The sequence below is a fragment of the Felis catus genome, chromosome A2, assembly GCF_018350175.1.
Source record: "Felis catus isolate Fca126 chromosome A2, F.catus_Fca126_mat1.0, whole genome shotgun sequence".
NCBI classification, from domain to species: domain Eukaryota; kingdom Metazoa; phylum Chordata; class Mammalia; order Carnivora; family Felidae; genus Felis; species Felis catus.
The window spans coordinates 107,826,877-107,845,783 of record NC_058369.1 but is presented as its reverse complement, the minus strand read 5'-3'; the positions used below and the strand labels follow the sequence as shown (position 1 = coordinate 107,845,783).

The 18,907-nt window shown below is 36.7% G+C and overlaps 1 protein-coding gene across 11 annotated transcripts in view; it reads left to right on the top strand.

Annotated features, from left to right (window-relative positions):
• The window catches only part of DGKB (diacylglycerol kinase beta), a 945,456-nt gene that overhangs the window by 268,060 nt on the left and 658,489 nt on the right, over nt 1–18,907 (top strand). For 10 of the 11 annotated variants that reach the window (XM_045052433.1, XM_023250408.2, XM_023250411.2 and 7 more), the window contains one exon: nt 15,335–15,592. In XM_045052433.1, the coding sequence (XP_044908368.1) occupies nt 15,523–15,592 (70 nt within the window). In that variant the 5' untranslated portion in view covers nt 15,335–15,522. Of the gene's footprint in view, nt 1–15,334; nt 15,593–18,907 lie in introns of those variants that run through there. The other variant, XM_045052434.1, reaches the window with a different exon arrangement.

Genomic DNA, 18,907 nt, shown 5'->3' with positions numbered 1-18,907 from the left:
GTAACATTTCAAACCATATAAAATAGTACTATGCAGAGTTCATAATATATATTTATATGCATATGACACTTGCAATAAAATAGTAAAGGAAACAGAAATAACACTGTTATCATCTAGACTCTAAAAGGTATGAGTGTATATGTGTGAGTCAAAAAATATATGGTTATCAATAGGAAAAGGATCAATTATAACTGTATACTTTTATATTTCCATTTCAATAAGAATATATCTTTTTCAAAAGATAGGTTGAGATCTCTATATTTATTCCACTGAGGCAGTATTCAAATTTTAATCTAGGATATTTTCAACTCTTGGAAATAAGCCTCAGGAGGGTTATAATGATGAGTTCATAAATTGAAAGCTGTTTACTTATGAGTTCTTATATAAAACGTATCTTGAGTACTATTAGATTTTGTATTTGATGGAGGCATTATTTTTATCATTAAAATGGAGAGAAATATATGCTTCAGAGATTCAAGTGCACTACCGTTTGAGGAAAATGTTAATTACCAATACATATATTTTCTAAATTAGTATATTTGTTATTGGTTGGAGAATTGGTGGGGTGTGAATGGAGGTCTTAGTTCTTGGATTTCCTCACAAAAAAAAAAAAAAAAAAAAAAAGAAAAATTAAGAGAGGATCCATGCTGGAATAAAGACAGCCAGAAAGAAAGTAGCAATCACAAAGCAGTTTATTAAGGTGAAAGTACACTCTCAAGATGGGAGAATGGGCAGATTCTGGGAGGTGGACGCCATCCCGAGGGTTGTTTTGGGATTTGTTATTTCTTGTGTCTTTTTAGCCTGGGAGGAGCAGTGATGTTCAGTGGTGTGGTGTCTAATGGTGGCTGCTTCCAATCCTTTGGGGGAACCCCTCCCACAGTTTGGGACAGGGAGTTTTTGACCCTACATGGTTTATACCTGGAACCATCATGGCAGCCTTTCTCAGGGGGCGGGGTTATAACCCAGTGCAAATGCATTATAATGGGTCTAGGTGTTACCCCAGGGTAGAGGTGGAAGTGGAGAGTGCCCACTCAGCACCTGTGGCTCTCAGTCTTTTAGCCCCAAGATCTTGGAAGCCATAAGGTCAGGATGTTGTGCCCCCCAGGCTTCTAATGTGTAATCTGTTTATCCCTACCCTTGCCTCCAGTTTCTGTCTCTATCATCTCCCCATCAAGGATTTGAGACTCTACCTCAGGGTATTCCCTGAGGGTATTCCTCCAGGGCTCTTTCTAGCTTCTACCTCACCTAACATATTGACCCTTAATCCCATTACTATTACTATGAAACAATATATATATTATCTTTGCATACTGTACATTAAACTTTATGGTTTTTTTTATTATTTGTGCCTTATTAGGATAAAACATGTATTTCATTTATTTTATTGTTAACATTTATTTATTTATTTTGAGAGAGGGAACACCCATGAGTGGGGAAGGAAGAGAGAGACAGAGAGAGAGAGAGAGAGAGAGAGAGAGAGGGAATCCCAAGCAGGCTGACTGGGGGCTCAATCTCATGAACTGTGAGATCATGACCTGAGTCATGAGTCAGTTGCTTAACTGACTGAGCCACCCAGGCGCCCCAGGATAAAAAAAAAAAAATGTATTTCAGGGTGCCTGGTGGCTCATTCAGTTAGGCATCTGGTTCTTGGTTTCAGTTCAGATTATGATCTCATGGTTTCCTGTGTTCGAGCCCCACATCAGGTTCTTTGCTGGCCTGCTTGGGATTTTCTCTCTCTCCCTCTCTCTTTGCCCCTCCCCCACTCACACTGTTTTTGTCTCTCTTGAAAATAAACTTAAATACATTAAAATTTTTTTTTAATGTTTATTTATTCTTGAGAGAGACAGAGACAGAGCATAAGCAGGAGAGAGGCAGAGAGGGAGGGAAAACAAAATCTGAAGCAGGGTCCAGGGTCTGAGCTGTCAGCACAGAGCCTGATGCGGGGCTCGAACTCACTAATCACAAGATCATGACCTGAGCTGAAGTTGGATGCTTAACCAACTAAGCTACCCAGGTACCCCTTAAGTACAGTTGTTAATTTTTTTTTAGAGTACACATGAGCTGCTCTTCAAAAGAGTAGAAAGGGAGTTGTATAGTCATATCTAATCAACATCAAATACGGTATTAATATTTAGAAACAAAAACAAGGACAACAAATTAAGTATGGAAAGAGTCTGAGCTTTCCAAGAACATTGCGTTCAAAAAAATCTTGTGGTAAATACCTGAGACTTTACTTAAAGAGTTTAATCATTTATGACCCAAGAGGGCAAAATGCTCAATCCATCTCTGACAAAATGTGTGCATATGTGTTTTGTGTGGGTGTTGGTGTGAATGTATGCATGTGCGCTTGTGTGCGTATTTATCTGCGTTGGGTGTCAGCTATGTCTGTTGTCCATGGAAATATAGGTTTACATAATCAAACTTTCAATTCTTTATCCTTTTCCATTATGTCATAGATACTTTTTGGTAACAATTATCTCAAGATTAAAACTATACTTACATGGAAGGGATATATATCCTGTCTCTGAAAGAACCTTGAAGGAAGAATTTGTTAGTTCAAAGTATATCTCACAGGGTGATTGAGGCTCTCCCTGGATTCCCAAGTGCTGCTCAATTTAGGCCATTCTAACCAAGAGAGGCTGAGACGTGCTATTTCTCTGCTGATCTCCCAACAGCTGCTGTTCTTACTCATCTTTTTTGATGTAGACCTGATTTAAAATATTACAACCTCATTTCACACCTTGAATTCATAAAAAAAAAAAGGAATTTAATTTCAATTGCTTTTTTTTAGAAACCTACATTAAAACCTTTGTAATAATGTTTCATTTGTCAACATTTGTGTGTGTGTGTGTGTGTGCGTGTGTGTGTGTCTGTGTCTGTGTTTAAGGATGTCCTGCAGGCGCTCTTGAATGCATTACACCCTATTATGCTTCTGCTCAGCAATTGTTCCAGTTGAGAATTTGATTCATTTTTTTAATTCTAATTTGGTTATAAAACACTTTTAAATGTTGATGTTTTCTATAGGTCAAGTAACAAACACACTAGACTAATTTCATTAGTCAATTTGTTCTTTTGTAGTTCTATAAATAATCTTCTGCAGGAAAAGAATAAAAGCTTAACTTGTGAAAGAAGAAATTCTTTTTTCAGTTCAATATTTTCTCAAGCAGGGAAGGGCAAAATTTTATACTTCAATGCTAGCAACAAATAAAGAAATCAAATGAGAAAATTACATTGTGTTTTTCTGTGGTGTTTTTGGTGAATCATGTGTACATGGAATGTTTAAGATAGTGGATTTTTCAGAGGGAAATAAAGCCTATATGACCAAAATATGTATTTTTCTATTGCTGATATCTGTCTCTGTGTCAATAAATTGAATATAGCTCTCCGGTTTTACTGTGGATTTACCGCAAGCATTACTTGTTTCTCAGAGCAGACATCAAATTTCATTTGGTAAAAAGGTCCCCAGTGTGCTGCCATAATGATTTTCCTTAGGCAGTTGTGTACTCTAACTTGAAGTTGAATAACAGCATTAGAGTTGATTATTTTCTAGAGATAAAAGGTTTGAAAGGTTCCTTACCAGCAATCATCAATTTCAAGGAAGTGCCTAAGACTGAATTTATTATTTTTTAATTAATAGAAAAAATTGTAAACACATGCATTCATAATACCGAGTCTGAATGTATCATATCAGTGGCCCTTTGGCAAAGAGTTGGGGAATTATTTTAGTGAATTTCTGCTTTCTTGAGTTGGGCATGAGAAACAGTAGTGATAAACTTATAAACTTTTAATAATTAGCATTCTAGAAAACATATTTCTTTTGAAAAAGTCCCAGGTCGAATAGATTGAAAACACTCAATGGTATTTTTCTTTAATCAGTATTTCCCTATTCGGGGTGGGAGGAAGGAGTTTTCTTTTATCCTTTCACATTTTCTCTTCTTTATTCGGGATTATATTTATGTTTGGAAAATCTTTGTAAAAGACACAAACAGGCCCTTTCCCCTGATAAAACAGAACAAAACAATGGCCCACAAAATGGATCTTTTCTCTTTCTGGCTTTGAGATCTTTGCCTATTCTAAAGTATTACTCTGTTAACCCCTTATTTTTTATTCCATGACTCTCATTCTCTCAACCATCTCCATCACTATAAAGTCCAAAGTTAGAAGGAAATCTATATTAAATATTTATACTCAACTCCCAAATACTTTATTCCTCAATTCAGAAGGAGATGGGAAATTCACAGCACTACGAGCCAGACAAGTAACGTAAGAAGGGTAAATTAAGAGTTACACACACACACACACACACACACACACACACACACACACACACAATTTATTCAGCATATAAAAATGCAATAATAACAGTAAAATAATATTTTGGTACTTTTTATTTGGGTCAAATATTGTCCTAATATTTTTATTTTTACTTTTTAATAATAAAAACACAAAATAGTGCTGTAACTCAACCATTTTATTGGGTTCTTGTATTCAGTGGGTCAGACTTTAGAATTTGCATAATGAGTTGGGTTGTCTCTGTTTGGCTCTATTTGGTAGCTCATCTGGGAAGACCTATAGCTTAGAGAATGGGGTTACTTGACAGCTTGGGCTGGAATCTGAAGGCATCTTCACACAGATATTTGGGGGTTTATGCTGGCTGTTGACTGACACTTAATCTGGGCTGTTGGCTGATGCACAGATGCATGGCATGTCTTTGGTCTCTTCACATAGGCCAGTTTGACTTTCTTAGAATATGTTGATTAGCTTCCAAGAGCAAGTGTCCCAAGAAAGAAAGCAAGACTGAAGTGTGTGATAGTTTTATGATCTAGCCACAGAAGTCATGCTGCACCATTTCTGCTGAAATCTCTTGGTTAGAAGGTAACCACAAAGGCACTCGAAAGTATAAGGGGAGGAAACATAGATATCACTTGTTGACGGCGTTCAACAGGGTTCTACAATGGCATGTGGAATGAGTGATACTGTTGTGGCCATGGTTGGAAAGTAGATTCTTAGCATAGCACTTTACATTTAGTATTTCATATTGATAAAGGTTCTATCGCTGTACAGGATAGCCATTTCTACCTAACCCTCCCGTCTCCATTCTAAAGGGTATTCTCCTTAAAACCATGTATAAAAAGCGTAATTTTCTTAAAAAAATGATAATCGAACTTTGAAATCATGACCTGAAAATACAGATAATGCAGTTTGATGTATTTCCCTGTTTTGCATCACCAAAGATTTCCCTTGATTTTTTTTTATTTTAGATTTTTTGTGGCAGTAGAGTCCAAAGATAACACAATCATGAATCTTACATTAAGCCCCCCACATAGTCTTCTCAAAGGTTTGTAGACTTCCAGTTTATTTCCCCTGTATACATACTGTATATATGTTCACATCCTATACCGTAAATATGCCTTAAATCCTTACTTGCAAAAACAAGGAAAGAATAATTTTTATTGAGAAGCTTTTATTTCTTTTGTATTATGCACACGTTATTTCATTAGCTGTTAATACCTCTGGGAAGTGGGTGGTATTATCCACTTTTCATGAGAAAGGATTTGAAATTCAGATGGGTTAAGTGATTCACTTTACATAGGGAAGAGAGCTCAGAATTTCAATGAGAATACAGATCTAGTTGATTCAGAAGTGGTGGGATAAGAATATGATTAATTGTCCTTTAGATGTTTAATTGTCCTTTAGATGTATAAGTTAATAATTTAAAACCAGGCTGTTTTAGTTCTAAATTTATGAATAGCAATGTCCCATTGGCTTTTAACTGTGTCTGCTGTTCTTACTACATGCCTTTAGTGAACTTGCTTTACAGTGTTTGTAATTTTTTTGATTAAAAAAAAAATTCCTAAAGATTTTATTTTTTAATTTATTTTTTAAAAGTTTATTTTTATTTTTGAGAGAAAGAGACAGAGACAGAGACAGACAGAGAGGGAGGGAGGGGCAGAGATTGATGGAGACACAGAATCTGAAACAGGCTCCATGCTCGTGGAACTTGTGAACCCCGAGATCAGAACCTCAGCTGAAGTCAGATGCTTAACCCATTGAGCCACCTAGGCGCCCCAAGATTTTATTTTTAAGTAATCTCTATACCCAATGTAGAGCTTAGACTTAAAACCCTTACATCAATAGTGCTCTACCAACTGAGCCAGCCAGGCCTCCCACATTTGTATTTATTTTTCGTATCTTCCCACCCTTATTTCTCTCTTCCCCCATCATTGCCTAAATAAACTCTCTGCTAATAACTACAATTTATATATCATTGAGAAAATAGAAGTCATCAGCCAAAAATCTTCCATTTTCTAACCACCAAATCTACAAAACTACTTGCATCGGTTCTCATTGTTATGATTAATTTTGGCTCTCATATATTTTCTGGAACTTACCTCCTCTTGCTAACAAGGGCTTTTATAATCCTTTTTAAAGACTGAAATACCTATCACTTCTTCTGATCCTTAAACCATTCTCGCTATAAATCTTTCTCTTCAATTTTAAATTTTGTTGCAGTGATTCCTACAAACGAACAAACAAAAAAGCAAGCAAAATTCCTTGATTCCATATTCTTCTTGGATAGTTACTTCCAGCTTTCCACTCCTCACAATCATACTTCTCTGAGAGTTAATGGCTTTCACAGCTATCCCAAGCTCAGTTCTACTCTGCAACCTGTTCCAATTTGAGTTGCTCAGCCTCAGAGAAATTGTTTTGCTAAGGTCACCAGTGACCATCATGTTGCCTTTGGGTGTTTCAGTCCTCATCTTAAAAAAATTTTTTTTAATGTTTATTCATTTTTGAGAGAGAGAGAGAGAGCACGTGAGCATGCGCATGGGGTGATGGGGAGGGGCAGAGAGAGACACACACACACACACACACACATACACACACCCAGACTTCGAAACAGGCTCCAGGCTCTGAGCTGTCAGCACAGAACCCGATGCCAGGCTCGAACCCACGAACCATGAGATCATGACCTCAGCCGAAGTCAGATGCTTAATTGATTGAGCCACCCAGGTGCCCCTCCTTATCTTATTTAATTGCCCAGAAACTTATGAAAAGTGCCTTCTACTCTACCCTTGAAGGATTCTTTTCTTCCTCTTTTGTTGTCTCTCTGGCACCATATTCTATTTGGGGGGGGGGGGTCTTTGTCTACATTTTAAAATAATGTTTACTTACCCATTCATTCATTCATTTATTTTTGAGAGAGCCAGTGAGCACGTGTGCACATAGAGTGAGGGGGGAGGATTAGAGAGAGAGAGAGAGAGAGAGAGAGAGAGAGAGAGAGAGAGAATCCCTAAAAGGCTCCATGCTCAGCACGGAGGCTGACATTGGGCTTGATCTCATGACCGCCCTTGAGATCCTGACCTGAACTGATGTCAAAAGTTGGCCACTTAACCAACTAGTGGAGGCACCTAGGCACCCCTCTACTTCTAATCTCTAAATACAGGAACTCTTTGGAACTTTGTCCTGGGCCCTCTTTCTCATACCATACTCTTTCCTCAGATGTGCTTGATATTTCCTTATTTGCCCCTTGAGATTTCCCCTTTCCCCTTTCCCCTTTCCCCCCTTCCATATTGCTCTCTGCTTCCTGAGGTTATTTCATACAGGTGGCATCAATTGTTGCCTTTGCCCTCTGACTTATGATTGGGTTTGGTCCTTGTGAGGCACTAGAGGAGATGGGAGAGTTGGAAGAGTACAAGGTTAGGGATGTCATTTCCCTCCACCTCCTGCCCAGCTAAGTCCTTTGAAAATAGGTGAATCCTGCTATCCAAGAACATGGCCCCTCTCAGAGGACCCTGTATATATATATAGCTACTCTGAGGTTTCTTACCTACAACATCCTTGTTCCGTTTAGGCTTAGGGTCAATAAGTTCCCAAGTTTTGCTAGATCAATATACTTCACCAGCCTCTATTAGCTCCCTAACCTTTGTCCATATTCACTCAAAATCCTTTTATTAAATTCCTACTTACCCATTTTAAGTGTACCATCTGTTTCCTACTAGGGATCCTGACACATGGGATCCTTCACCAGGAAACAAACACGAAAATGGAGTTAGGGATACAAAGGCTTACCAGGAAATTATTCCTGTGAAAGATAAAGGGAGGAAAAGCAGGATTGGGCAGAGACAGCCTTCAAACAATGATGCAGATTTGATACCCAAGAAAAGAAAGGAGGTGGGGGTGCTGATTTGGTTATGAATAGCTTCAGATCACAATGCAGATCTAACAAAATCTCAGCCGGTCCAATGGGTTGTTGTGGAGCAAATACGGATCATTACAGGAGTCCTCCATTGTACAAAAACCACATGGTCCTAGTACATCCATCATCTTTAGTCTTTGAACCCTGCCTGAGAAGAGTGTGACCTTGGTTCAAAAGCTGACTGTATTCTGAAAGCAATAAGAGCTAGAGGCTGTCAGCTACTACAGTCTTGCAGCTGAATGCACGTTCTTTCTTAAAGGCAGAGCTTAGAGGCAAAGCTTTATGGCTGCTACATCAGGCAAATGTACACATGCTCGTATCTTCAACAGTATTATCTATATCAGACAACTCACAAAATATGACCTCTGTTTCTCTTTTATTAGCCTAGGTGTATCTTACACTACTAGTCCTGTCAATTGAGATGTCCCTTCTCAAATTTCATACATTCCCAAACAGAATACTGATTCATCTCTTCTCATACCTGATACTCTTCCAGTAAATAGTAATTCTTTAAACTTCACCTTTATGCTTTGCTCAAGCTCAAACTCTAGGAGTCATTCTTGGTTCCCTCATCCTACACACAATATATCCCATTCATTATAAAATCCTACTTCTAAAATATATCTTGAGTTTGGCCTTTTCCTTCATCTTTGCTTCCATTTCTGTAGTAGAAGCCAACACCAGCTCTATCCAGTACTGGAGCAGACCTTCCACTTCGATGCTTGTCACCTTTCCATCCACCGTTTATAATGGACTTCTTAAAATATAAGTGGATCATGTTTATCTCCTGCCCAGAATATGTCAGTGGTTTCACACTTCAGTTCTGATAAATCTTCAGTGTATCTTCTAAGAATCTACAAGATGTAGTTCTTATCTATTTCTCCAGTTACACCTGTCTTCTTTAGAGATCTGTTATTTTTTTTCTTCCCACTCTGAGGCTTTTGCTCATGTTTTTCTTCTCACCCAAGTTTTTAATTATTACTCACCTTTTATCATGCAGTATAAATAAAACTTCCTCTCTGAGTTGCTCTTTGAATCTCTTAATGAGGATACTGTGGTGCTCTCTCACAGAACTACATTGCCTTTTTTTTTCCATACAAGTTATTACAATTCAGAATGATTTGTTTGTGTAGTTGGTTTGTAGTAATGTAGATCTTCCACCAAAACAAAATCCAAGAACTCAGATACCATATATGTTTTGCTTTTAATAGATCTCCAACATCTGGCATAGTGTCTATCATGTTCCTTTCATTAATAAATGAACAAGTACTTATAAATTACATGATAGCATTAATGTTCCATTTAGTTTCATCCTACTTAAACCCTTTTTTTTAAGAGGGAGAGAGAGAAAGACAGTGTGAGCATGGGATGGGGGCAGAGAGAGAGGGGGAAAAGGGAGAGAGATAATCTCTCAACAGTGAATGTTGATCTCTCAACAGTGAGGTCATGACCTGAGCCAAAATCCAGAGTCAGATGCTTAACCAATTGAGCCACCCAGGTGCCTCATCATCTTACTTCTCTTTCATAAATTCTTCGGTTGATATTTTGACTCTTATATTTTTGCTATGATTTCTCCATCACTTATCTAATAATTTGGGGTTTATGACCTTTCAGACCCAGTCAATATTTTCAGTCATCATAATACCTTAAATTTGTATACATGTAATTTTCACTATGCCTTAATGTGTATTAACTTTATTCAATCATAGGAGTCATGACTTGTTGACTTTGAATAATTATCAAGAAACATACTCTGTGACTAATAAATAATGAATCCAGTCCATCAAATTCATGCATCTAGATATTGCCTATAACTTCTTCATAGGAGATTGGTTTCCTTCCCTCATTGTAGAGAATATGTGTTAGCCCAAAGTAGGCCAAAGAGCCTTCTCCAATTCCTCCAACATAATTATTTCCTGCCAACGACTAAGTAAAATGGCCCATCCATTGAGTAGATGAGAATGCCAGCTTTAGACTGCTTTCCAACAGCCAGCAAAGTGGATCCTCCCTGGCTTTCATTTTATGTACCTGAAGAAACCCCTTGCCTGGGAGCAGGAAATCTGTGAATGTACCATAGGGAATCTCAACTGAATATTGTCATTCTCTTTCTACACATTTATAAAGAGGCAGAGACTGTAAGAAAGTGTTGCCATCATGGGAATGCCTCTCCTGAGGCATGAATAGCTGTATCTCCTGGTTTAATATTATACATGCAACTTTTCTCTTTATAGAGAGCTGTGATACGTTAGTTCAACTAGTTTAAAATATTTGATTAGGAAAACTTTTCCATTTGCATCCCACCCTTATTTTTTCTTACTTTACCACATGTCACATCTCATTGTGAGAGTTAGCACTACCAGGATTGTAAGAAGACAAAGGCTTTACACTAGGAGAAGGATTAAGAGGAGGTTTTATTCAAGGTGTATTAGTTTTGGAAGAAAGCAAATCGAAGAACCAAAGAGAATTTACTTGGAGTCCTTCAGGGCTGCCATTACTCTTTAACATCTTCTTAATAAAATGCAAATTGTATTAGATCAGTCCAGAGAAACTGCTCTTGATACAGAAAGTTAGGACTCTGCCATCTGGCTGGCTCAGTTGGTTAAGAGTCCAACTCTTGATTTCCTCTCGGGTCATGATCTCACCATCATGGAGTCAAAACCTGCATCAGGCTCTGTGCTGGGTATGGAGCCTGCTTCAGATTCTCTCTCTCTCTCTTTCTTTTTCTCTCTCTTCTCTCTCCCCACTCACAAGCACTCTCTCTGTCTTAAAAAAAAAAAAAAGACTAGGACTTGTGTTGACAAGATCATGCTAAATTAAAGAAAGCTATGTAATTTTTTTTGTTAGATATAGAAAAATAATTTAAAGATAGTCTTGACGCTCATGTGTGTTATCATAAATATGTAAGCATTCCTTGGGAATAATGCTCATTTATATGGACTTAGTTATATTTGACAACAAAAACAATAATAAAGTACTCAAAAACTGTGTAAAATAAAATTTTTAAAGTTCATTTATTTTATTTTTGAGAAAGAGAGTGAGAGAGAGGACACCTGTAAGCACGAGCATGGGAGGAGCAGAGAGGGAGAGACAGAATCCCAAGCAAGCTCCACACACAGTGCAGAGCAGAGCCCATTGCAGGGTTCAGTCCCACAACCATGAGATCGTGACTTAAGCTGTAACCGAGAGTTAGCTGCTTAATCCCCTGAGCCACCCAGATGCCCCAGTCTTTTTCTTGTAAGTGTAAAATTTTTGTACCTCTAACTACAACTTCTTTGCTTCATGTCTCTTGAGTTGAAGGAAACGGATGGCCCCTAGTAAGAGTGAAATCTGTAGTGACATATTCCTAACCCCTTTATGCCCCATTTTCTCTTTCTCAACTTGAGGAGCTCTTTCTACCTCTACTACCCAGGTCTTTCTTTATGAAAAAAGCATGTAAGTGAGTTCATACCATAATTATTTACTAATCAGCTACTACATACCAAGCATTCTTTTAAGTACTAGGAAAGTAGCAAACAGACAAAAATCACTGTCCTCGTGGGACTTAGGTCTTAAAGCACAGGAGAGAATATGGTAACATAGAATCTAATACATGTGTTGGGGAGAAAGAATGTCATTTCCCCTTCAGTATTCTAACAGACTAAGAATCAAATTGACATGAGACTGATTAAGAGGAGAAAATCAAATTTAATAGCATATGTATGGGGAACCTATACAGATACTGAAATTTCAAAGACAGGCAAAATGAGGCGTATATGTATCCTGAACTAAGGAGAAGGGGGGTAGTGCTCTGGGACGTCAGTGGAAAGGGATGTAATTCACAGGGTGATAGAATAAGCAGAAGTTTGGTAATTAGATGTTTGCCCAGCCATAAAGATGGGTCACTCTGATCAAATTTATCTCTGCTAATAACTCTTATTCTGGAAAAGAGCACCCGGTGAGATTCTTCTATGTAGTTACTGGAGGGGCAGAATTGCCTTTGAGCCTATAGGGTCTCTATTGCTTTCAGTCAGAATAATTTCCATTCCAAAGTGGCCCATTTTGGGGTGGCCTGCCCTTGGCCCCTATACATACACCTGGATGAAAATCAAGGGAAAATGCAATAAGTATTTTTCCTTGTATTGTCCTTTTTGTGGAATCCTATGAGGGCTCAAAACCACTCATGTTGCCCCTAATTTGTAGCATGAGGAGCAAAGAATTACATAATATAAATAAATTAAACATTTGATAAGATATTATATTCAAAGCAAATAAAAGCATGATGGAGGGATGGTGTGTATGAAATGTGCAATTTTAAGTTGAATGACCAGGTAACATTTTACTGTGAAGACGGGATTCATGTAGAGATGTGAAGGATATCAGTTATCCAGTCATTTTAAATTTGAGTTTTTTAATATGTAAATAATTGAGGAATTTTAATAAATTTCCCAGCAAGTAACAAGGTAGAAAGCTATAATTAATTAACCAATTCATTACTATTCTCATATATTAATTAACTTTTTATTGCTAATTTATCAGACAGGCCTCTGGAATCGCCTTAGTCTGTGACTGTCCGTGAACTCAACAAACAGGCAACATTAAAGAAAGGTGGAGCTCAGGGGGCCAGTTAAGAAGCTATTGCAATAATACAGTGAGAGCAAGACACAAAATGAAGGCATTGGCATTTTTCTATAATGACATTTTCCCACAGGGATCAGGTTTCTGGTATTTTTGGATCTTCTACTGTTTATTACTGCCTTCAGAATAATTCCCCAAACTTCATTTAGCATTGAGATCCCTTCAAAAATTGGCCTCTTGCTGGTTCCAATAAAACTTTATTCATAAAAAATAGGGGGACGGCCAAATCTTTCTGCAGTTAGCTGTTTGGCTTCCTGGCCTATTTTATAGGATTCTACTATTCTTTGCACATGCCTTCCATTTTATCTCAGAAGTACAAAAAAAAAAAAAACAAAAACCTGCTGGATTTGCAGCCAATATGTTACCATTCCTGGTAGGAAGTTGGAGGAAGAGAAAAAAGGTTAAAAGGTAATTTGCCAGCTGTTTTTCCCAGTAGAACCTTTCTATACACCTTATCCAACTTTATTTACATCTCACTGGTCATTTAATTATGCAAATAACCGGAAGAATATAGTTTTTTAGATGGATATGTTTCCATTCATTAAGATTAGAGTTCTGTTACCAAGGAAGCAAGGGAGAGGAGTAAATATTGTTTAAGTTTCTAGCAGTGTCTCTTGTATTTAACCAGATTCTTATCATCCAGGGTCAGTTTCTTTGTTTGTTGAAGTCAGAGCAGAGAACATTGGTTCCTCACAAAGTTATTTTGTGAAGACTGAATAATCTGACACACAAATACTGTGAGGAGAGTACCATGCATACTGTAAGCTCTCAGTAAAGCTGACACATTGTTGTAATTAACATTATTTTCATTTTTGGGGTATATTTTGATCTTTGTTGCATTTCTAGTGCTTAGAATGCTTTCTGGCACACAGAGGGGGGTAAATAAACTTTCTTTAATATGAATAAATGATCTTCCATTATCATCAGTTAAGATTTGGGGGTTGTAGGCAATAGAAACTGATTCTGATCTACTTAATGCTTAATTGAAAGAATGTTACTTGCTTCTTGAAATGACAAGGTATCTGGACAGTCTAGTTCAAGCATGGACATGCAGCCAATTATTGCTGTATCATTTAGGTACAACTATTTTCATCCTGTCCTTGAATAACTCCATTCAACATTTGAAGCCCCATGAGATGGCCTCATGTGCCAAATATGACTGAATCATCTGTCTCCCTCTAGATAGGAAAGAATAGGACACCTTGTTTTATAGTCCCCAAACTGCACGTAACTGGGAGAAGAAAGAATTAAGATGAAATCAGTGAGAAGGATGAAATCACAAAGAAGACACAAATAAATGTCCATCACATGTTCCTGTTCTTTTAGTTTGCATTATTTCCACAAAGTCATGGTTGTGATTTAAGAGCATTCCCTGGCAGGAAAAAGAGAGCTAGCAATTTGGCCTTTGTTAACACATCAGTATCTTCATTATTGCCAGTTAAATAGCAAACCATCATCCTGTAAAACTGAGTGCAGGAACTCTGAACAGATGAGACAGACAAGAATCTTTTTTTAAGGCAAAGATGAAAGGATGTGACAGTGAGGTCCTGGGGTTGATAGGGAAACAAACAAACAAACAACAGAAACAGATGCTAAGAGAGCTTACACACTAATGCCAAATATAGATACTATGGCCTGAGATAATGACATCTGTATAAATAAGCTTTCCAAGCATACAATTCCATAAACTTAAGTCATTGTTGCTAAATATTTCATTTTCTATAATGATCACAATGCCAGTCTGACTTTGAGCAATTGATTACTGTCTTTAATAAAAAGTTGAAACCAGATGGTTTGTCATTTTGTTTGCCTTCTAGATAAGGCAGTGAATGTAGGACCATGACAACCTAGGGATTTATTTTTAAGCATGATTCATAGTAGTTATTCTACTATCATTACACAAGTCTGTCAGACATTTGGAATTGTTTTAATTTGGTAACTTTTATTGGGTTTTACAAATTGTAAAATTAAAATATTCTGTTTATTGTATTGCTTGGAAAAATCTCTATATGACTCCCAAAATTGATTTGCCTGATTTCAAATATATGTGGTACAGTTGAGTGTCATTCCAAATCATTGTTAAAAATCTGTTATACTGGTAATTGTATGTGTAGGGTTTAATTAGCCTCCTTTAATGATTTGGGTCTGGATTTTTATATAATAATTGCTTAAATATTAAGGGATTGATAAGTTCATAAAAATGACACCCTTGTTTGCTCTTAAAATGTGGAATTTATAAACGTGAACAACAAAAAAATCTACTTTTATGAAACAGACTTCATAAAAGTTTCTTCATCTTATATTTTAATCATATTTATTCCTGTGATCTGGCATTAGGAAATACACATTAAAATGCAATTAAAGAATGCATAGACAATTACCAATTGAGTATTACACAAAATAGAATAACTTTGGAACACATTATTTAGAAATTAAAAATTCTTAACATTCTATAACTTGTCAATTTTTTCTTTGTGCAATAATGCTGATCTTTTTATTTTTATGTTTCTTTTTCTGCAGTGCTTTAATATATTATTGAAACTACAAACTCACATCCACATCGGTTTCATGTTGACAGATTGCATATTTTGAAAGCTTGAGATATTTTGTAATGAAACATGCCATGTGGAAACTCTGAAGTATAGAATTCTGCCAAACACCTGAATAAAGAATTCCTCACCTGGTATGTAAGAGACATCACTACCACCATGACCAACCAGGAGAAGTGGGCCCACCTCAGCCCCTCAGAATTTTCCCAACTTCAGAAATATGCTGAGTGTAAGTATTCCTGTTGGTAGTATGATTTTATTTGGCATTCGTGTTAAATCAGATACTAATTATTTAGAGGTTTACAGATCCTGGTTAACGTTGGGATAGATGTAGGTATGTCTTTTGTGTTTGCAAGTAGGTCCACTTGGGACTACCTTTGGGCATGAGAATAAGGAAAAGGTAAACTTAAATATCATTAAAAAAAGAACTAGGATATTAGATGCAAAATAAAGCCCGGAAACATTCCAGCTGTACCAGAAGTAAAGCAAAAGGTAAGAGTTTGGGTGAATGGAAACTGGTGATTTGACAACTGAGTAGAAGAACAAACAGAAGTAAAGGGGAAAAAAGGAGGGCTTTGTTGTTGTTTCCTCGTTGCTTCTTCTGTTAGTGTAACATTAGTAAAAGGACTGGGAGCAGGGAGTCACAGATTCATTGTGGAGTTGGAATTAGAGGTTGTTAGAGAGAGGGTATCAGGACCTTTAGCCAACTTTTCAAGTGTGTGTGATTATACAAATGATAGACCATGGCAATCCAATTTATAGTAGGTTATTTCTAAATATGAAGTTTCTTTTCACATAAACAGTAAGATTTTATTTATAAGCAGTTTTATTCTTACCACACATTTTCAGGACCATGTTTCATGAAATGAGTTTCAACTATAAATATGAATAGCAGCTGGGTCAAGGTATTGAAGAGAGAAAAGGAAGTAACTAATAAATAAGAGGCACCGCAAGTTGGGAAGATGATGAGTAGAGAAAAAAATAGCACATAGAGAGTGGAATAAGATTGGCAAGAATGGTGGGAATACTATGGCGATTGGAGGAAGAGAACGCAAGAAGCTTTAGAAAGAGAAAAACAATCACTAGACACAAGAATGGAAGAGGAAGCTGGGGCTGCTTATGCAGAGAGCAGGTGTGGCATACAGGACATACAATAAGACTTGGGAGGAGAGGCAGGGAAAAGAATCACACACAGAAGGGGAATTTGAAATAATAAGAAGTAGATAGGATAAATGAATACTAATATATTTATGGGGTACCTATAAGTCAGGAACATTAATAAACAGTGCATATTATCTGAAAAGGACAATTTCACAAGTTTTCTAGAGTCTTCCTCACTTGAGGACTGAAGTGTTCAGGGTGAGGTTGGGAGGATGTTGTTGGGTATTTTCAGTGAAGATGCAAAGCCGTAAGAAAGCGTGCATTTTCTTAGTCAATAATAAAAATACAACAACTATCACTGGACGGGGGCAGAAATTTCTGACATCGAAGTGTTCCTGATATTCGAAAACTGTTTTGAGCAGCTGAAAGCACAGATCATCCTCTTATCCCATTAAGGACATGAAGTCTAGAATGACTGCGTTCTGCATGCTCTTTGCTGTTGTGTTATATCCGATAATTAAGTAAATAGTTCTGAGCACTTTCTTTTGTTAGAGTATTCTGCTTGGTACTGAAGGAAATACAGATATGAACAGATGTGGACCCTCCCTTCAAGGATGCTTAATGAAGGCTAGAAACTAATGGATAAATGACTCTGTATCTAGGCAGAATATTTTAAGTGCCACAAAGTTAGGGGTTCTGTAGGACATTAGTATACATTTGGAGGTGGGAAAAGGGAAGTCTTCATGGAAGAAGTAGGATTTAAAATGAATCTTAAAAAATAGGTTTAAGGTAAATGGAGAAGGAAATAATACAGATAAAAAGGAAAATTCAGCATATATTTGAGGCAGGAAGAGGAATCATATTGAGCCATACCACAAATTAAGACTGTAAGTGCTGTTAAAGATGTAAAAATGAGATGGAATTAAAATATATCATGCTAAACTTGAGTTAGACAGTGAGGAGTAACTGTAGGGTTTTAAGGGTAGAAAAACATGAAGAAAGAGTTTAGTTTGGTAAAGATGAGGATGGTATATGGTATGGAGAGAGGCTAGAATCTTGCCAGTGGGCTGTTAGAATAAACTAAATAACATGGATGATGAAAGACAACCAGAGAAGCATAGATTCAGATATTGTAGCATTAAAACTAACAGAGAGTTTGAGAAATAATGAAGTTGAGAGAGAGGAAGAGAAATCCAGTTTAGTTCAAAAGATTTGAGTTGAGAGATAGGGGAATTTGGTGACATAATCACCCAAGTGAAGGAAACATTGAGTTTGGTTTAGCTTATATTGAATTTACATGGATCAGTAAAATATTTTAATGTTTATGAAAGTACTGGCATAAAATAGGCAAATTATTGCCATAATAGCTAAATTATCACATAGAATAACTTAATTCAGATATTAGAATTCCAACAGAATTTATTGTTAAAGTATTAAATATGTTATAAACTGTTACTTTCATTTTATTGACTAAGGAATATGGTATAATAAAATGGTAACAAAAATTGTCATAAATGTAGAAGTTGTAACATATTGAGACAAAGATTAATGAGCATTCAATAAATTGGTAGTAAGAAGTGACACAGTGAGTATAAGAACATTTTAAAATTGATTTTATGGGGTCAAAAATTAACTGATTAACTGTAACAAATTAACTGATTAACTGAAAATAAAAAAAAATAGTGCAAATTCCATGATCTACGCTCTTTTTTAAATAAGCAAGACAATATGACTTAATCATCCATGAAGTTTCCTGTGTAATTAGGAAGCAAAGAATAACATGATTAGAATGTATCCTTGTGTAATAAATTGCCATTGTTAAATATAGCTGGAAACAAACATTATTCTGAAGATTATAAAAGTAGTATATTTTCCATACTATTCAGTACTTGTGATCGGTTTGTCATCAGCATTTAAGGATCCGGTTTTTCTTTAAAAAATGTTTTTTAATGTTTGTTTATTTTTGAGAGAGAGAGAGACAGAGACAGAGACAAATGGGGAGCAGGGTAGGGACAGAGAGACAGGGAGACACAAAATCTGAAGTAGGCTCTGGACTCTGAGCTGTCAGCACAGAGCCCGACACAGGACTTGAACTTAAGAGCCTTGAGATCATGACCTGAGCCAAAGTCAGATGCTAACCGACGGAGCCACCCAGGTGCCCCGAGGATCAGATTTTTCATGTTGCAGTGCAATGTGGGCAAAATGACATTCCTCCATAGTCGATTAGAAAATGGTATATTGGATTCACTTTCTTGACTTTGTTTTGTAGCTTTCAATAGGAAGCTGTTTATGTGTATTAAATTAAAAAAAAGCGAGTTATTGATTTAAGTTTAAATTTGCAGCATGTTAAGATTATATGTGCTATATGTGCTATCAAATGAATGTTTCATATGCTTTTGGGGATGGGGTGGGGCTGTAGACCTCTTATCAAGATGAGAGAATT